Genomic DNA, 12643 nt, shown 5'->3' on the forward strand with positions numbered 1-12643 from the left:
GATCATTAGATATAGTTAAGGTGGAGATCGATAAGTATTTCAAAGATTGAGAATTGAGTTGGGGGAGGACTGGGGGAGGAATTGAGTTGGAAGAAAAGTCAATGTTAGCATAGGCAGCCATGATCTTAAGTAAAGGAGGGGCAGGCTTAAGCCGTCTGCTCCCGCTCCTACTTTCTTTTGTACAGCAACTAAGTATGATCTCTCAGAATTCCGTCATAATTCTCCAAATCTGCTCCGATATAATGAACACCCCTTTGAATGAATAAGGAACCCAAGCAGACTTAAAGGGTCATTTTAGTTACGTGTGATTATTGTAATCACTTTCATTGCCACTTTCATTTCACTGCGTATGTGTATGTGACAAATAAACTTGACTTGACTTGTGCAGTTTCAATTTTATGATCAAATGTATTCAATAAACAACTGTTGTCAGAAACCATGTATTTACACAACAATGTTTACCCTCTGCAGTCCCCATCTTCCTTGTTAGTAATAGTTTTTCTTCCTCCTCAAAACATCTAAATATTGATGAAAAAAATCAAGTGAATAATGAAATCAATCCACAGGCAACAGAGTTGGTAACCAGGAGACAATGAATTAAGACTCTTGACAACAGAACCAGTGGCGAGGAGGAGCTTTTTTAAAACAAAAAAGGTACACCGTTGTGATCTGAAGTGTGCTTTCTGGATAAATGTTGGAGCAGTTGAAGTATGAAGTTTCAATAGGGAATTGGATGGTCTCTTGAAAAGGAAGATGGAGACTGCAGACGAGTGGAGAAAGAGCAGAGCAGCTGGATTCGTTGGGCAGCTTTTTCAAAAAGATGGCCCTAGTTGAGAAGGTGCCACAGACTATGTACTGCAGAACTCACCACCCACACTTTTCATTTTTATACGTGGAGGTGCACTGTGTTATATTCAATGCCATCTATGTAATGAGATTGCACCTCTGATCTCTTTGTGAAAAATTAAATAGTGAACAAGATATCAACACATTAAAATTGAAGAACTAATGGCATCTTCAGAAAGTGACAGTGGGTGCCATCTGGTGGACGTACCTTGGTGCTGGCCACGTACATGCCGGTGGAGTTCAGCCGATGTTTGATTTGTTGCATGTTGTACACCTGCAGCAAGTCATTGCCCCCAAACTCAACATCAGTCAGCTGCTGGTTGTGTTCAAAGAAATCAATTGGAAATGTAACCTGACTAGAGGTGTGTGTAGCTGTAAACAAAGGCAGCAAAGGAAACTCATCAGTAATAAACCAGTGATGCAGGATGCCGTCAATAAACAACTTACACTCAAGCTTTGGATATGCAGGGAATCTAGGGACATGGATCATGAGCAGGCACAGAACATGAGTTGATCTTGCCATCATGTTCAGCAAAGACAATGTGGGCTGAAGGACCTGTTCCTGTGCTGCACTGTTCAATGTTTTGTTGAGAAATAAATTACATTTCTCTTTTGTGACTTATATCTGTGAAAAATGTTTCCATCCACTAGTTTTACAACCATCCATCCATTCAGCTCAAAGATACATTTATACTGTAAACTATTGTGGTGATCTTTGAAGTATAGAATGTTAATAGTAAAATTGCAAATTTACATATGAACACATTAGCCTTTCAACAGGTCTCTCCAGAGATTATCCAAGTACGTAGCTGGCAATCAAAACAGGTAATTTTTTCTTCCTCTTCTGACTTTTTCGTCAGTACTGCCTACGAAAGCAAGGGCGATTAACTCCTCAAAGGTGATCAAAGATAATTTGTAAACGGGTGATCGATAATTGTCATGGACCGAAGAGCCTGTTTCCATGCTGTATCTCTAAACTAAACTAAGAAACTGCAATCCTAAATTTCTAAAATAGCCCTGTGAAGGAGATTATCGTTCTCATTTCCAGCAGAAAGGTTTGAACAAGTGAGAACCTCAGTTTGAGTAGGCAGTGCAATCATTTACACAGGCGTTTCCCTTGCCATCTTTGCACTCATACTTATCATTGTGTAAGTTCCCTTCTATTTGAACAGGGGATTAGATCTGAGAGTAAAGACTTACTGGCAGCTGCAGCTTTGCGCTTGCGAACAGGTTTCAGGATGCTGATGACACTGCTTGGCTGGAGGGAAGGCTGCAGCCAATATGATGTGTTCTCGACGTTTGCCATGTAGATTCTCAGGCTGCCATCCTCACATAGAAGTATCATGGTGGTTCTTTGTTGATCATTGCTGGCCGTGTGGCGAATAGCAACCATATCCTGAATCTGGAATGTGAAAGGAAGAGGACAAGAATGCAAAATTGCGGAAGGAACGGTCTTTCAAATATTTTTTCCCAAGTCTCTGTTTACTTGCAGATCTGAACAGTTTCACCTTTACTGCCCCTCTCTTGATATTTTGAATTCTAAAAATAATTTTGAGATTGCAAATGAAATTTTCAACAGACATATCACCAATATTGTCCCTCTCGCTGAGAGCAAGTTGCCTTTCATTTATAATAAATTGTCGTTTTTGGTTCCAAATCACATTTCCAAATTTGAGGCTTTTCCGTTTACATTCTAAAGGAAATAATCAAGTATCCTTAGGGCATGCGCTGAAACTAGCAGGCTGTCAGAACATTTCCAGTAACTACGCATCTTTCCCCAAAGAGTGCAGAGATATTAGAATATCTGATTGTTACAGTTATATACAATCAGCTTTTGACCCCCGACTTGAGCTCCCGACTTGAGCTCAACTCCCGACCCAAATGCCACTTATCCATTTCCTCTACAGATGCTGTCTGACCCGCTGAGTTATTTCAGTTTTCTGGTACAATAATTCAATGGAAGTATTTGTGATCACAATAAAATTCACACAATGGAAATCTTAAGTAAAATTAGAAAATGCTCTGGACGCACAATATATTGCTTGGAATTTGGAGATAAATATTTCTCTTAATACCCAAACTATCTCTACCGGGAATTTTTATCGTTCATTGCTCAATCTTTGCAATAATATGTGCATTTATCAGCAGAAGCCTTTATATTGGATCATGTAAGGCAATGGAGGAGGTGCAGGATGATCAACAATAGCACATTTATGTAATACCTTTAATGTGGTAAAAAAATTCCAATGTACACCAAAGAACTGCCAAAAACTGTGATACTTTCGGCACAATTAACCAAACATTAATGGTCAAAGAAGCATTAACAAAATGGAAAGAAAGGTAAAGGGATTCCAGAGTTTGTGCCTCTGCTGCTAGAGGCACAATCAGCAAATATGAAGTCAATTTAGCTACATTTAAAAGGAGATATTTGGAAAACAAATATCAAGAATTGTTGAGTGGAAAGAGATTAGAGGCAGGAAGGGGCCAGACTATGGAGGATACCAAAGATGAGAATTACAATTTTAAGACTGGGGTGTATAACTAGTGATAAATGCAGATCATATTGACAAACGAGACTGGAAAAGAAATCAATTAAGTTTTGGATGACCTCAAGTATACCAAGGGTAGAAAGTGGGACATCAGCCAGCGAATATTGAAACAGTCAATTCCAGAAAGAACAAATGTAAAGCTGAATGCTTCAAAAGCAAGTGGTGGAACTAGGGAATTTTAGAGGTGAAAACGTATATATTTTGTAGCTTTCATATATTGTGGTTTAAAGTTCTTGTACTTGAGTATGGCAGAAACAAAACGGCTCAGTCCCAGACTGTCTACAACAATATTGGTGGATTAGAAATGAATTTGAATTAAAGACAATGGGCCAATCAGTCAGTTTTTATCCTCCACAGTGCCAGGAGGTTGAGAATGGACCCTGAAGTCCAAGATTTGCTAGATGAGCTCCGTTGGCAATTTCCCAGCACAACAACCTCCTCGTCAGCTTGTTCCATCCAACACCACCCTCTGTGTGAAAAAGTTGCTCCTCAGATTCTTATTAAATCTTTCCCCTCTCACCTCAAACCTACTTCTTACATAGCATTTTTTTTTAAATGTTTTAATTGGTTCTAATTGTTTGATTCATTTTTAATAGTTCACAAATGTTCCTGAATGTGATGGATATTTAGAAACGTTGCCAGTAAAGCTACAGACATAGTTCCGCTAGTTGTTAATTCTGCTATTGTGGGTAAGGCACACGAGTTCTTGCCCACATTTATCACAGCAATTACACAAGCCTTTGCCAGTGTGTAGGACCTCCCTACAAAAACAGAGCAGGAGCACGTCATGCGTTCCCTTGAACTTGAACTCCCTTCCTCTTTGTCAGACACGACTTCCGTTTAAAAAATGGCTTCAGCTATCCCAACAAGCAGCTTGAGGCAATCTTTCTTCGTGTTTTGCTGGCCTTTGAAGATGGCAAGAACAATTGAGAGGGACGGTACAGGAATATATAGCAAAATGAAAAGCAGCTGAAACATCATTTATCATGAAGTGGCGCCATCTTATTAGCATTTAAGAAGGAACTGCAGATGCTGGAATATCGAAGGTACACAAAAATGCTGGAGAAACTCAGCGGGTGCAGCAGCATCTATGGAGCGAAGGAAATAGGCAATGTTTTGGGCGGAAACATCGGCCCGAAACGTTGCCTATTTCCTTCGCTCCATAGATGCTGCTGCACCCGCTGAGTTTCTCCAGCAGTTTTGTGTACCATCTTATTAGCAGTTGCTCTCTGATAAGCTGTCAGCAAGCGACCGTGTGGTTCACTGAAAACCAACTTCAACACAGAAAATGCACAAAGTAATGCAGTCTCCATTGACATTCAGGCATATACCCAGCAAGAGATATTATATATGCACAGCCATCTGCCAGATGATCACTTCTGTAATTCAATCGTCCTAAAGTATTCTCAGCCTGGATTAAATCTCATAAAGTGCTGTTCTGCACAGCGAGGCTACTACGTTGATGTAGAGAGCCTTTGGGAAGCACTAAAAGGACAAGTTAACACTTTAGTTGGAGGCTTTTCACTGAAACGATAGGAATCATTTGGATGTATTTTAACCACAAACTGGTCGTTTGCTCAAGCACCTGGTATTTCTGTCCTTTGTTATTCATCCTTTTCCTCATTATTTTGGGCAGTCATATGTCATGCTGCTGCATAGGAAATGACTCATTTGAAAACCCGATTTCATTCTTTTTTGGAGAGTTTGCTATGTTTCATTACAAATGTGGCTCAGCTGCACAGGAAAGCTGACGACCTTCCTTCACTGCCGTTTGACCATTGAAAGCACTCACTACATTCCTACCGTCAGCATATCATCAACTCTAACTGCCAACATAAAAGATGTCACAAAATGTGGAACATATATGATTATGCTTATGTAAGGTGTGATTTTTACAGAATTGTGCAAAACAAAGCATTTCACTGCATTGAGGTATATAGGACAATAAAGTACCGTTGAACCATTTTATTACTATCTACCAGATACATTTTCAGCGAGACAGTCACTGACCTTGGCTTTGGCAGGCAGGGTTTTTATTTCCTGGATAAGGAACGTGTCTGGTTTAACCATAATAACCAGTGGAATTCCGGTGGTTTGTTGGACACAGCAAACAAGACCTGGATGGTTCATCACCTCTGACCACTGGCATAAGGCAGGAACTGTCTTCCCACTACCACCATTGGAACTAGAGAGGAAAATAAAGCAATAAAAATATGAACAAGTGAATCATACCGGCACCTAAGAGTAAGGAAGTCATGATACACCCCTACAGGCAGATTAGATCAGTTTAACTCGGCATCATGTTTGGCACATTGTGGGCCAAAGGTCCCGTTCAAGCTGTATTATTCTAACATAATAAGAAACAATTTACACATGGAAAGTAGTGGATTAAAGTAAATTAGGGAAGGGACAATGGCACAGCTGGTAGAGCTACTGCCACACAGTGCCAGTAACTTGGGTTCCATCCTGACTTTGGATGCTCTCTGTGTGGAGTTTGCATGTTCTACATGTGACCGTTTGGGTTTCCGACAGGTGTTCTGGTTTCCTCCCACGTCCAAAGGATGTACTAGTTTGAGGGTTAATTGGCCTTTGTAAATTGCACCAAGAGAGCAGGGGGTGGATGCGAATGTGGGATAATGTAGAAATAGTGTGAACGGGTGATCGATGGTCAACATGGATTCGGTGGACCATTTTCTATGCTGTATTTTTCAATTCAATTGATGGCTCTTCAGTAAAGAGGCTAGGGCTGGAGGTGAAGGGCGTGTGCAAGAGATCTGCCAGGAGGAAAGACGTCAACTGAGGAGCCACGGCTGGATGACTCATGCGTGGAAATGTGTGAAGGGATGAGAGCTTCAGAAGATACAGAGACGCTGGGAGAGGATGTGAAATCAAATCAATTATTTGAGAGCAGGCCATTTGTGACAGTGTGACAGAAGAGCTTTCCAATTTAATATCATCTTTAAAGAATGAGAAGCAAAGTCTGCAGGAAAGGAGGGAAGTAATGAAAGCAAGAGAGAAGGAGAGGAGAAGGAAACAAAGAAGATGGGAAGCAGGAGTTAGAGGGTAGAGATATAAATAGACACTCAGGTTCAACCACCAAGCCTTCAAAATGGTGCATTTATCATCAATGGTCATGAATGCCTTTAAAGTTGAATATGAATGTAGAGAAGATGTACATGGATATATTAGATGCAGATTGTGGCGGTGGAGGATGCAACAACACTACAAGTAGAGCTCCTGACCTCTGGTGCTATGTGCGTGGAGTTTGTACCTTCTCCGTGACCACATGGGTCTCTGCTAGATTTTTCAGTTTGTTCCACACCCCAAGCACTACAGCTTGCTCGGTTAACTGGCCAGGGCAAATTATTCTCAACGTGCAAGTGAGTGGCAGAATCTGGGAGCATTTGATGGAAATGTGAAGAGGAATAAACAGCTTAGGGTAGGACAAGTGTAAATAGGGGCATGATGACTGGCACAGTTTCTGCTAGCAGAGGAGCCCATTTATAGAAACATAGAAAATAGGTGCAGGAGTAGGCCAATCGGCCCCTTGAGACAGCACCGCCATTCAATATGATCATGGTTGATCATCCAAAATCAGTACCCCATTCCTGTTTTGTCCCCATATCCCCTTGATTCCGTTAGCCCTAAGAGCTATATCTAACTCTCTCTTGAAAACATCCACTGAGTTGGCCTCTACTGCCTTCTGTCGCAGATAATTCCAGATTCACAACTCTCTGGGTGAAAAAGCTTTTCCTCATCTTAGTCCTAAATGGCCTAACCCTTATTCTTAAACTGTGACCCCTGGTTCTGGATGCTCCCAACATCGGGAATTTTGTTCCTGCATCTAGGCCTTAAGAATTGTACATGTTTCTATAAGATCCCCACTCATCCTTCTAAATTCAAGTGAATATAATCCCAGTCGAGCCATTCTTTCATCATATGCTACATTTATCTTCGACTTTAAGCTCTTCAGATCAAGATGCTATAACAGAGTATTTAACCTCCCTGCATTTTCTCCACATGCCATCTATCCTGCTTAGGGTTTCCAGTATTTATAGAATTTTGATTTTTATTACTATTTTGTAGACGTCTCTGTTAGTTCACTGTATTGTTAGATGAAATATATAGTATAAAAGCTGATATCTGAGAAGCTGTTGAGAGAGATGTTCGATCACCATCTCCTTTGTAACAGTGCGCAGGTGCCACGCCTCTGTGTGACAGTCCCCACGTGTCACGAGCCTCTGTGTGACAGTCCCCACGTGTCACGAGCCTCTGTGTGTGATAGTCCTTGCTTGTCACTCACCTCTTCAGGTTGATTGGGAACAGACGCTGCACTTCCAGGGTTGTGCGACTTAACATGGCTGCAAAGGATTTGCCCTGACTGTAACTGAAAAACAGCATCTGGAGGACATGGGAGTAGAAGACTGAGACACCACCGCCTGCAAACTGCCCATTACTATCCTAGAAAGGAAACGAGAAAGGATCATGTTTGGGTGTGTACATTGACACATCAATATAATCATCGAGTTGAAATATTAAGTATCATGAACATTCGCAACCAGGGTGCATTTAGCACTTCCATAAAATTATTGTAGAAGTTCAGTGATTATATAAAGTCTAAAGAAACTGCAAATGTGGAATCCTGATCAAAACACAAAATGCTAGAATAACTCAGCAGGTCAGACAACATCTGTGGAGGGAATGGAACGGCGACGTTTCGAGTCGACTCCACTTTCGAGGTTAGAATCTGCTTTAGACTAAAGCCTAGGAGAAGTGTCCCCACCCTCCTGTCCATTTCATCCACAGGTGCTGCCTGACCCGCTGAGTTACTGCAGCACTTTGTGCTTTGACTGATGTTTATATAACCAGATCGAATTTTAAAATGTGCGGTTAAATCCAACCTTGACCATTTGAGAATATCAAAATATTGGAAGCAAAATTTATTATAACAGAGTATGATTTGTGTACAAACCTTCAGATCCTCATGCAGGATTTCAAACACGTTAGTGACATAGAATGGTCCATGCTGAGCACTGCTGGCTTCCTCCATCACTTGTGTGTACATATAACCCGCCGAAGACATGACGACAATAATACTATTCCCTTCCTCATTGAACAGAAATGTTGTGTCACGAATCTTTGAGCTTGGCAAAAGAAAGTAGTACATTGGACTCAAGGCATCAGTGGATAAATCATAAACCTGTGAACAGGAAATTTAGAACACAGTTGGTAAAGAACTTCACTGTGCATCATTAATAATATTCTATAGGAACTACTTGTGCTGCGAGAGCTTCAAAAAATCATCTGGTTTAATTTAAGGCAACTTTGAAATGAAATTTTAAAAAGTTGGTTTCTGCATGCATTTTCAGGAGAAACACAAGAATATTCACGTGGGATTATTGTAAATGGGTGTTTTATGGTCAGCTTGGACAATGGGCTGAAGGGCCTGTTTTCACATGATATCCCACTTTGGCTCTATTTGAACAGACATCCTAAGTGAATCTACCAGATATTCTTAACTTACTGATCATGGTTACTCACTTATAAGACCACATTTGGAGTATTGCGCACTGTTCTTGTCGGATGGGGAAGTTTTGCAAAGGGTGCAGAGGAGATTTACCAGAATTATGCGTGGATTAGAAGTATTAGCAACAGGGACAGGTTAGACAGACTTGAATTGTTTTCGCTGCAACGTTAGAAGCTGCAGGGAGACTTGACAGAAATAAATACAATTATGAGAGGAGTAGATAGGGTGGATAGTCAGAACCATTTTCCCAGGATGGAAAAGTCAAATACTGGAGGACATAGCTTTAAGGTGAGGGGCAAAGTTTAAAGAAGATGTGCAGGGCAAGTTTTTTTTTTTACACAGAGGGTGGTAAATGCCTTGAACACTCTGCCTGGGCTGGTGTTTAAGGGAGATACGATAGTGGCATTTAAGATATTTTTTGATAGGCATATGGATAAGCATGGTATGGAGGCACATGGATTATGTGTAGGCAGATAAGAGATGGTCTTGTCATCATGATCGGCACAGACATTGCGGGGGGAAAGTCTTGTTCTTGTGCTGTACTGTTCTATGTACTACCTCAATAGAGGGAGGCCAGTGGGTACAAAGCTGGCAAATAATTATGGTTAACAAATATAAATCTTTCTCTTGTATATTAAAGGACACAGCATTGAGTTATTTTCAAATCAGGACCAATATTCAAATGCACTAACAAGTACTGTTACAACGTATAAATTAATATTGCATTAATTCCTTACAAGGTTGGCTGTTGTAGGGCATAATATATTTTTATTATAGGATTTTCTTTGAGATGCAAACATGTGGAGCACCTTGAATGTACTCCTTGATATAGCTGACCCACAGCTGCCTGAATCACAATGGGTAGCACAAAATCATTTTTATTTTCCAGCTATTAACAGAGCAATGTCTATCTGATTGGGATAAATAAACTTTGGCAACCAAAGACATATCCCCATTTTGTGGCAGTGGAAGAGCAACGTAGAGCAACTAAACAACATGACTTGCTATTCTATTCTTACCTTGACAAAATCTGCTGTTATAATCGCAAGTTCTGTTTGTGACCCTGGCAACCAGACAGCTTTAATGATGAAGTTGCCGGTGGCGAGTTGCGGATGTAGAACAAGGTGATCAGAGACTGATCCTGAACTGCTGAATGTGAGAACATGACAATCCTGAAGAGCAAAACAGATAAAGGTTGATTTATTGCTCCATGATTAACGTAGATTAAGACTAACATTCGGATCTGCATTAAAATAAAAATGATACAATATCACGCAGCAGAGAAGGCGTTGCTTACTCACAGGGTTACCCAATTAGTCACACACTCATTCATTCCCATCAATGCAACCTTCTCCTTGACAAGTTTTCACCCTTTTCCCTCTGGACGTCACTACTGAGAAACTTCTACTTTTCAGTCAGTGGCAACAGCCGAGTGCTCTAAATAATATCATGCTATGATAATTCTGAATGCCTCCTGATATTCCAGCTGAAGTCTAATACGGAGTTTATAAAGATTTAATAGGACTTTCTTGCTTTTGTATTTTTATGCCTCTTTTTATGAAACCAATGATTTCACACAATTTTTTAGCCAAAATCAGATAAAGGACACTATGTTTTCTAAACATATTTATTAAGTAACGTGGTTTTACCAAAAGTTCCAGGTATCACTTACCTTCAGTCCACACACTGCGAGATAATCTTCATTACATGGGTTTCCAGTCAGGCTCAGAACAGTGAAAGGAACTGGAGCTGAAGCAAGTCGAGTTAGTGTCAGTTTCCGTTTACTTGAGTCAGCCTGCTTGAGTAAAGCTGATAGCTGGAGCACCGTGATCTGCAACAGGAGGAAAGGCATGTGTGGCCAAGTTTCATCTGAAGTTCTATTTTGCAAATACATTTTTGACACCACTATGAAAAATCAGAATTCTTCTAAAGTGAGCTTGACTTACAGTTTTGGGTAATTCTAATCTATTCCCCAGCAACCATACTCACCATCAAACTCAGGAATAGCTTCTTCCCCTCTGCTTTCAGGCTTCTGGATGGTTCTTCCATAAGCTAAGGTACTGGCCAAACCTCCTCTACACCATTGCAGGCATTGCACTTTGCCTCTGGAACTGTTGTGCTACAATGCCGAGAACTACATTCTACACACTGTATCTTCCCATTTGTTCCACCTATTACACTTGAGTTTGGCTCGATTGTATTTATGTGTAATATTACCTGATTTGAATGGATTGCATGCAAAAAAAAAGTCACTATGCCTCGATAATAATAAACCTAAACGAACTGTGTCCAATCAACTGGCAACAATGTTGTATCAGTAAGATATCAGAATGCAGCTTCAATGAATGACAAAGATTGGGAACTTGACAAGTGTGGAATTCGATGGTGTCACTTTATGTCTCCAGTATGCATACTGGTTTTGCTAGCTTTAAGCTTGGAACCTTTGTCTGGTACTCAGTGCAAGATAGTACATTTCATGTGAAGCTTACAAAAGACGAAAAGTTACACAGAAATAATAGTAAGGTGTTTATCTCATTGGTCTCAGCGTAAACCAGATCGAAAATAAATAAGTTCAAGTGAAATAAAGGAGAGGCTATGAGAAGGTGCAACACTGACATGCAATTTACAAACAAAAAGAGAAGAGTGGTCAACTAGAGAACAAAAAAATAACCGATGTATAGACACAGGGATGGCTGGAATACTTGATTATATTGTATCTGTTTTTTTTCTAAAAAGATTCTGCTGCCAAAAAATCCAATTTTTCTGGACTAAAAGATGGTAGACAGTGGTGTGCACCAAGAGTCTTTGCTGACGTTAAATAAATTATTATAAACTCTGTTCCAAATGGCATTAATACTGAAGATGACAATGAAACGTACCTTTCCTTTCTCATGGCTGACTGCGAGGTGCTGTCGGCGTCCATGGGGAGAGGAAAGGACGCACATAGCAACACGGCGCAGCACGTGCGCACTGATCAGCTGACGGATCGTTTGTCCCTGATCGCCACTGTAGTTCATCCGTACGTTCTCAAAGGCCCCTTCCTGAGAGCCCAGTGTTGGAACCTGTAAGACCAGAATATTGTCAGGAACATCAAAACACCCAAGACCCAAAATGAATAATTCCAGTAAAAAACAGCAAAATAAAAAAGAAAAAGCGGCAACTTACTGAAGCAAATATAGCTTAAGACACAAAATTAACAAAATTCAAAAAATTATCCCACCCCAGTTGATTAAAAAATAAACATTGCAAAAATTCTGAATGACAGAAGCAATTACTTCACCACATCCTGCTTTGCAATATTTCATATGTACTTGGACATCCATACAAGTTATTCCTTCAATAGTCAGTGTTTTGTTATTTTTGGAGATAAGAGGCACAAACAAATATGGTGACAGGAACTGAGTGGTGTATCTATGATGCAAAGTATGGTTCGTGCTTCAATTTCACAAGACATTTACTTCATGAATCAGTATTTTGCACTATATTATTTTCTGCTGGTTCTATTATAAAAATATCATCCTCATGTATTTCACTTTATTGTGTGCATGGTGACATATAAGGACCTGCTATGAAAACTAAATGGTTCAAGATGAGCATTGTGGCACTGCGTCATGTGGCTTGAATTTGGATGATACAAGGGTATATTTCACTGCAGGTTACAGAGGGACAACACAGCTTACATAACGCACAGCTTTACATTATTCAGCATACTCAATTACTG

The 12643-nt window shown here is 40.3% G+C and overlaps 1 protein-coding gene across 5 annotated transcripts in view; it reads right to left on the bottom strand.

The window, feature by feature from the left end:
• Positions 1–12643, bottom strand: part of ubr4 (ubiquitin protein ligase E3 component n-recognin 4) — a 143035-nt gene that overhangs the window by 79443 nt on the left and 50949 nt on the right. For all 5 annotated transcript variants that reach the window (XM_055659223.1, XM_055659222.1, XM_055659227.1 and 2 more), the window contains exons 40-47: positions 11802–11984; positions 10595–10753; positions 9942–10094; positions 8368–8595; positions 7699–7856; positions 5406–5580; positions 2047–2248; positions 1055–1218 (exon numbers count right to left, since the gene is read on the bottom strand). In XM_055659223.1, coding sequence (XP_055515198.1) covers positions 1055–1218; positions 2047–2248; positions 5406–5580; positions 7699–7856; positions 8368–8595; positions 9942–10094; positions 10595–10753; positions 11802–11984 — 1422 coding nt within the window. The remainder of the gene's footprint in view (positions 1–1054; positions 1219–2046; positions 2249–5405; positions 5581–7698; positions 7857–8367; positions 8596–9941; positions 10095–10594; positions 10754–11801; positions 11985–12643) is intronic.

This window comes from Leucoraja erinacea, chromosome 30 (assembly GCF_028641065.1).
Source record: "Leucoraja erinacea ecotype New England chromosome 30, Leri_hhj_1, whole genome shotgun sequence".
Taxonomy (NCBI): domain Eukaryota; kingdom Metazoa; phylum Chordata; class Chondrichthyes; order Rajiformes; family Rajidae; genus Leucoraja; species Leucoraja erinaceus.